The sequence below is a fragment of the Barbus barbus genome, assembly GCF_936440315.1.
Source record: "Barbus barbus genome assembly, chromosome: 19".
NCBI lineage: Eukaryota > Metazoa > Chordata > Actinopteri > Cypriniformes > Cyprinidae > Barbus > Barbus barbus.
The window spans coordinates 27,905,739-27,914,081 of NC_136747.1; the positions used below are offsets into that span (position 1 = coordinate 27,905,739).

Here is an 8,343-nt window from a genome sequence, read left to right on the forward strand (position 1 = left end):
TGAAGACCAAGAAACACTTTCTGTTCAGAGTTCTTGAGTTGCTACACTCTTGAAAATAAAAGTTCTTTATTGGCATCAATGGTTCCATAAAGAACGTTTAACATCCGTTACGCAAAATGTTGTTTATAATTGGGGGGAAAAAAGTTCTTTAGATATTTCAAACGTTCTAAGAAAAAAATGCTTTTAAGAACTTTTCACTGAAAGGTTCTTTGAGGAACCAAAAATGGTGGTTTTATCGCATCGCTGCGAGAAACACCAGTGTTTATGCACTCTTAAAAAATGCTGGGTTGTTTCAAACTAATTTTGGGTCAAATATAGACTAACCCAGCTTGGGTTAAATTTTTTACATTAAAATTTTAACCCAAAAGCTGGGCTAGTCCATATTTGACCCAAAGTTGGTTTGAAACAACAACAAAACATTTAGAGGAGATTAAAACGGTTTATGTTTTATAGGTTTTCAGATCAGTGTTTTTGGGTTCTTTAAAATACCAGACTTGTTTTCGAAGGAATTTGACAATAAAAAGTTTTGGCTCTAATGAGAACCTTTATCTTTAAGAACGCTTGTTATCTATATCTCTTCTCAGAGGTCGTTCTGGACGGGTTCTGTGTTGTGGATCATTTCGGGTGACTGGCAGGCTGGGCTGCCCGGTACACTCTGTTCGCTGTCGGTATCGCTGCCCTTCTTAACCCCGTTGGAGCCGGGCTCGCAGGCGCTGTGCGTTTTCACGTGTTTACTGAGATGGTCGCTGCGCATGAAGCGCTTGTTGCACACCGGACAGGCGAATCTCTTTTCCCCGGTGTGTGTGCGTAAATGCCGCTGGAGCTCGTCGGACCTGGTGAAGCGCTTCCCGCAGAAGAGCCAGTTACAAACGAACGGCCTTTCCCCAGTGTGCCAGCGCAAATGCGCTTTGAGGTGCGATGTCTTTCCGTATACCTTTCCGCAGCCCGGGATGTGGCAGCTGTGGAGGCCCTTTCTGCGCAAACTGGCCCCCGAGGGCCCCATGCGCTCCGCCTCTTGACAGTTTGGACAGTCGCAGGTCGCTCTGCCGGAGTACCGCCGAGTGGATGAGCGCGGAGACCCGGCTAACACTGCGCCGTTAGTACCTGGGCTGGTTTCTGGGTAAGTGGCGGATAAAACCGGTTTGAATCCGTCCATCAGGTGCTGGCCACCTGTGAGGAGATGCGGAGACGGACTGGCGCTGAACGCAGAGTGAGGGAGGGAGGAATACTCTGAGCTGTATCCACCCAAGGGTGAATGCAAAGAGCTCTGGAGTGCGGCGCCGTTCGCGCTTTGAACGTCAATCCAACCGGTGCCAACATCCCACCAAGAGGAGCCGCCACCGGCGCTCACGTCTCCGGGGGAGATGCCAGCGTGCGCGGATTTGAACCACGTCTCATACGGATGCGCGACGCTCATCCTCGGGTAAATCCCCTGCAGAGTGTCCACTTTGGATATGAACACCGACTGCGCGCTCGCGTCCTGAGAACTGTTGGCCACTGAAGTTTGAAACACGGGATACTCGTTTCCAAACGGGCTGGTGGAGGCGTTGGTGCCCGTTAAGGAGAACGAGCTGTTGGCGCTGAACGAGTCGTTCAGCTGCGCGCCGAACGGAGAGAGAGAACAGCTGCTGGGCGCTGCGCGCTTCCACGGGTGAAAACCCCCTTTTCCAAACGAGCCGCTGTCCGAGGAGGGACTCGAGCTCCCGATTTTATTACAGGTCGCTGCTAACATGGCCAATGGAGTGGATCCAACCCTCGGTTCCTCCTGTGACCATAAAAACATTCACATTTACACTCAAGGCGCTTTTATTCAAAGCGACTTTCAAAAGAAGAGCAAAAAAGGCAACAATATTGCTCATAAACAATGCCAAACACATCGTTTATAAAGCTGAGAGGAGATCAAGGACTTTTCCCTTTGCCACATATCAAAACATGGTCAATTTACAGTTGCAATACTTTAAACGTAGCCCGTTTTGCAAATTTTCCTGCAATAAACCTTTCAGAGATAGTTGATTTGTCCGTGGGAATAATCTTAAGGAACTAATACATTTTGCATTGAATTGATTTGCTTGGCGACAATTTAAGTATAGTTCTACAAAGCAAAGAGTTGCAATTGTTTAAACTCAATCCATTGTACTAATATTCTTGCATTAAACTCTCCAGAATCTCTATTGCAATTAGCAGGTCTTTTAATAAAAATAAAGCTTCCACATAGAACCGCAATGAGTGTTACAGTTTTATAGGAGAAGCTTGTAATTCTATTATATTTACTAATTAAACCTTCTATGTTTTTGAAGTTTTTAAAGAACCCAGGAATCAAAACACCGATCTGAAGAACCTAATGAAACATCAGTAACTTTTTACTCTCCAGATTAATTAATTCATTTAATAATTACAGGATTCTTTGGTGAATATTATTTTCAAAGAACACTTATTTTTAGGATTATATCCTACTATTTGCTCCTCCAATCCGAATGCAAATCAACTGCATTTCAGCATTACGCAGCATTACGCACAAACACGCTTGTAGCCAAATGAGAATAGCTATACAGCAAATAAATTTTAAACAATCTTAGATTGTTCTAATTTCATCTGAAAATCTACTCGAGATCTCCCCTGCACGGACGCAAGAGCTGTATCTATACTCACCCCAAGAAGTGAAGTTGCCATCACCTGTGAAAGGTCTCTGCATTTATAAGTCCCTCGGCTGTTCTGGAGCTGCACAAATGCGCTCGGCTCGGGCTTTGAAGATCCGGCAGATCCCGCACTACCAATCAGATCTGCGTTCGCTGGTGATGTCATCGGCGGAGCGCGGGTAATTGTTTACAAGTGGGAGGAACTGGGGGGGGTGAACCTTTCCAGGACCTTTTTTTTAATTGTTGGGGAAACCCATGTAAGGATAGCCTACGTAATATTTTATGCTGCGCAAAATTCACCACTATCTTTAAACATCTGAATATGACATCTTTGAATAAAATATTTAAAAGTGCATGATTTAGTTTTTTTTATTATTCTTCAAGATCTGTGTTTTTATTCGTCAGGACTCGTTGTGAATTCTGGGTCGGAGGGCGTGGCGGGAAACTCGAGGGGGTGGAGGTGGGTGGTGGAGCAGCAGATTCACAAACAAGAGGAGATTAACTTCATCCACGAGCTCTTTTCTCTTTCATCCCATTCACAGACAGTAGAGATTCATGTGTGTTAATCCACAGGCAGTCCAGTTTCTGATCTGATTTACTCCTGTTTGTGTGGATCATTTTCAATCATCTGCAGTTCTGTATTTGCTGTGCAAATTTCCAGTTAAACATAACTGCAAGCGTTGCGAAGTACAGTGGGATGCAAAAAGTCTGAGATTCCCAGTAGTGCTTTCATTATGTTTTCTTTTCTAATTCTAATGCCTTCATTACAGATTAGACTTTTAGTGTGAATTTGAGATTCACTGCATGATTTGAGAAGGTCACAAAGAGCATTTCGGGCTTTAATGCAAGCAAGAAAACCTGCCCATCCGCACAATATAGGCTACAGTTCATTTGATCACGCTCACACATGTAGCCTACTTACTTGGTGATCTAGAAGTATATCGTTTTTTTTTCTACCTAAAACTTTCTATTTATTTCCAGGTCTGTATTAGATTTTGATTGCAGATATTCAGTATATTATTATTATTATGATATTCAGATATTATTCAGATATTATTATTATTATGGCATGGAAATTAAATGCATAAAGTGCAGTTTCACAGGAGAGCGCATCAGCATGCAGTGCACGTGGAGATCATGCTTTTAATTTGACTTTCAAATTTAATAAAGAGGTGAGCTTTAATCACATGCCATTTTATTTGTTTGATATTAATGTTCGATCATTACAGGGCAGCGGGAAAAAGTTAATTAAAATCACGCGCGGGATCAGTGCAGTTTTCCTGTATCACAATTAGGCTATTGAAAATGAACCAGAATAAGACTCGGTCGAAGCATCACAGACTCTTTTGGTTTTATATTGCTAATGAAATCATGCATAATATTTTGTGAGAAGCCTATATTTCTCTTATTTTGATGAGCACTGTTCTTATTTCTCTTTAATTTTCCCAAAATCTTTTAATTTCTGGGAATGCGAAATTATATAAATTATAGTAAAATATCGAGGCTATTTGCATACATGTTTATTGGAAACATTAAATAGTCTTCTCAAGTAAAATAAATAAATAAATAAAGCGTAGGCTTTTTTTTCGTGAATTTTTTTTCCCTTTTTTCTCCTTTATAGGCTATACAAAATACAGAAAAAAAATTAAATCCGTCAAAAAAACATAGCCTAGGCTATGAGCCGGTTAAACCTAGTGCATTTTTTAAATAAAATAAATAAATAAACATAAAGTGCGGTAAGGTCCTAGTCGGAGATCAGAGGTCATGATACAGTAGACCTGCACATATGTGTGTTGAACAGATGTCTCTCTCTTCGCATTCTTTCCCACACGTATAGCCTATGTGCAGAATTCCCGCGAGGAACCTGTTCTCATAATAAGCGCGTTAACACGGACCATCGAGCACCGACAGAGAGAGAGAGAGAGAGAGAGAAAGAGGGGGGGGGGGGGGGGGGGGGATTTAATTGTTTGCTTGTTGGTTTTTGAGAGAACGTAAAATGTCTATCCAGAAATGCACAGAGAACCCGTTTAACATCCTGCAATTAAAGCCAATCATGTTGAGTGGAAACCAAAGAAAAAAAATGTCCATATTGTGATCAGCAGTAGGCTACTCCATTTACAGTAAAAACAAAAAGATCCAATAATAACAATTAAATACAAAAATGTAAAAACTAAATGAAATATAAAATATCAGGTTTTATGCCATGTAGCCTGATTGTTGACAGAGGCTGTGAGAGCCTTAGGCCTACAGGTGTTTATTGGACTTTACTGTAGTTTAACAATTCCGATCGCTCTGCTGACCAAAGTAGACAAAAACTCGGGAATTCTGAAAATTACACGATCTAGGACATTTATAGCTACACTGTGCGCCATTATAAATACTGTACATTCATCCCTCACAGCCTCGTTTTCATCCGCGTTAAATATGGCATCTATCCCGATTAAAGTCTTCTTCAGATTCTGGATGTTGCTTTGAGTATATTTTATTTTCAAGCAGTATTTTTCTTATAAACTTGATTTAATTCTAGTAAATTTAAATAATTCTGTATAGTAAATTCACATAGGGCTATATATTTATATATATTGTATACACACCTACATAGGCTCTGTTTCAAGAGCTCATAAAAGTATTTTGATCCTCACTGTACATTGTTGTGATCAGACACGTTTTGGAGCCACTTTTATGACACTTTGCCTGAACACGGCCTGCCTGTTAGTCAGGGTGTGTGACATGAAATATGTGTGTGTGTGTGTGTGGATTGTTAAACTGGTTTGACAGCTGTGTAATTTTGTGCATGCATTCACGCAGGCATACGTTTGAATTCTGTAGCCATACAAATGTAACTCCAGAAGTGAGCCAAATCTTAAATTTCTCTTTGAGTTTGATATTGTCGTCATTTGGACAAAAGGAGAACTGAATACCTCCAAAAATATGCCAAAAATGCTGCAGGGGTGGGAACTCCATGAATCGGTGCTCTTTGGATGCAGGGATTCCTTTATGTCTTCAAAAAAACTTGTCAATTCAAGACACTCGAAAATATTGTGAAAAAGTAAAACCCTTTATTCATATGGCTTTAATATTAAAAACAACACACATGTACGTTGGATTTAGTGTGCTGTTTTTAATGTTAAAGCCATGTGAATAAAGGGTCTTACTTTTTCACAATATTTTCGAGTGTCTTGAATTGACAAGTTTTTTTGGCAAAATAAATAGCTTTAAATTATTTTTATTAAACATTTGTTGAGTTTTATTTTAATAAGGTCTTTTAGGGGGAGGGTTTGAGTCTAGTGTTTATAATTCACGAAAACAGTTGCAGGTATGTCTTCATTTAGAAGCTGAGTAAATGTGTGTTTGTATATTTGTGTGTGTGTGTGTGTGTGTGTGTGCGTGTATGCAGTCTCTGAGCAGGATTAACAGCTTCCTCTTCTCTTATTATCTCTTGAGAGGGAGTGTCTCGTCCTGAGGACATGCTGGTGAAAGTTATTCACTGTCTGTCATCATGAGAGAATGTGTGTGTGTGTGTGTGTGAGTGAGTGTGTGTGTGTGTGTGTGTGAGTGAGTGTGTGTGTGTGTGTGTGTGTGTGTGTGTGAAGTTTGTGAGATTACAGAAAAGTGTTACAGTAACAACAAACTGATTGCATTCATAATGTAAATATAACATGACTTTAAGTGTCAAAAAGGAGACTGAATATTTACGCTGCTCATTTTGATATGATAAATATACAAGGCACATGAAGATTTCTTAGAGTATAATGTCTCAAATTTAGCCTGTTCCACACACAAAGCCATTTTATTATTTTAGGAGAGTTTTATGATATGTTTATGGCGCTTTTGCAGCTTGATAGCATCTGTCCTCATTCACTTTTCTCGAGTAAATGATGACAGAATTTTCATTTTTGTCTAAATTAACTCTTTTATTACAGTCCAGTGTTATATTTGTAGATACTTTAGATAGCTTTTATCAATATTTTGACATTTTAACATTTTTGTTAAAGTTATGGTTATTGTGTTTTTGTCTTTTGTACTTAGATATGTCTATAGTTCTTATTAACTTTCAGTTTTAGTAACTAAATGAAAATGAGAAACGTTCCTTTGGCAAAAGCTTAAAGTTGCCTGTTTTTCTGCTGTGTCTGACTCTGAAGATCCACTAGAGAGCCACAGACACTTCATTAGCGCTCAGACCTGCAGATTTCCCAGAGGAATCTGTCTCTCTCTCTCTCCATTAGGTTGACTTGTCGTACGCTAAACACACTCTGCATTGTTTTTAATCAACCTGTTGTCCATCAGCAGACGTGATAATTTATGCTGATCGACAGAAAAGACGGAGACAGATTTTGCAAGCATTCCTGAGTCCTCGAGGTCACAGAGGTCAGGCATCATCATCGTGTGTCTTCCTGAGTGAATTCTGGGTAATGTAATTAGTGTGCTGGAGAGGTCTAGACTCTAATTGCATAAGTTTATTTTTGTACATTTAAGCATATGCACACTTGCACAATGAGATTGCATGATTGCTTTGAAAGTCAATGGGGTCCAATGTTGTGTGCACTGTATATATACATATATATATATATGTGTGTGTGTGTATATAATGCCTAAGTCTCTAAATAGTGCTCTTGTTGTAAGGCCTGTTGAATCCTGAGTGAATCTAAGAGAGAGAAAGATGGATCTCCAGGGAATCGAAGAGACGACAGGTTGAATTATGGGTCAGCGGCAACAATCACATCCCCCATCATAACATGATCATCTAAATCAGGAGCCCTGATACCACTTTGAGTCAATGACTGCCTGCGTCCTTCCATGACGATAAAATATGTGGCTTGTGGAAGTTTATTATTATAGGTTTGTGTGTGATTTGAGGCTGTAGTGTGTTATACTGTTAGTGTGTGTGTGTGTGTCGCTCTGGTTTAATCAAAGCTCTCTTATTGACAGTCATTCTATGGATGTTGTAAGCAGTTGTTGCTGTCCAAGGTTAAATGAAACTGCAGTACGTCAGATTTTCTTTGTGAACCGAGCAAAAGAGAAAGATGGATAGATGTGTAGAGAGCGAGAGAGAGGGGTAAAGGCGATAGATAGAGACAGAGAAAGTGAATCTTCCTCTAGCCTCTGATAAATGTGAACCCTGATCAACACGAGCGCCATTAAGTCGTTCATCACAGGCATAATTTAAGCGCTCATCACATCTGCGGTATCGCACACATGTGTAGTGCACACGTATGTTTGGTAGTGTGTGTGTGTTGTGTGTAGTAAGGAAGAATCAATAAAATTTCAGATTTGTTGTGTCATTGGATAAATAGTAGTCAGTAGCCTATTATGTAACAGGATTATGCAAAAACATAATTAAATTGCTGGCAAACAGTCTGCAATAAATCTGCAATAAAAAGCTTAAGTGAATGAGTGAGTTGTGGTTTTAATAATTAAGCAAACCAAATTATGTTATAATTAGAAATTCAGGATAGGCCTACTAGGCACCCAAGATTGCAGGTTATCCTGTGTATATATAAAGAATCATTAACAGCTGCTCCAGAACTAAGTTTACAGTAAGTTTAAAAGTGAAAATCAAAGTTGATTTTGTGCAATTAACATTAAATGTCTTTAATGTCTACAGGTCATTTTTTGTGTTTCGTCGCATTTTCGCGCCTATAGCTATATGTTCCACAAACATCTTCACAAGGTTTAAAACAAAACATTAGATTTTCATATAGCCTAG

The 8,343-nt window shown here is 39.6% G+C and overlaps 1 protein-coding gene across 1 annotated transcript; it reads right to left on the reverse strand.

Annotated features, from left to right (window-relative positions):
- Nucleotides 1-580: 580 nt before the first annotated feature.
- On the reverse strand, nucleotides 581-2,670 carry sp8a (sp8 transcription factor a; the record flags this gene model as incomplete). The annotated part of the gene is made up of 2 exons (XM_079441661.1): nucleotides 581-1,765; nucleotides 2,650-2,670. 2 exons carry the CDS (start codon nucleotides 2,668-2,670, stop codon nucleotides 581-583), a joined length of 1,206 nt encoding a protein of 401 aa, XP_079297787.1.
- Between the last annotated feature and the right edge of the window lie 5,673 nt (nucleotides 2,671-8,343).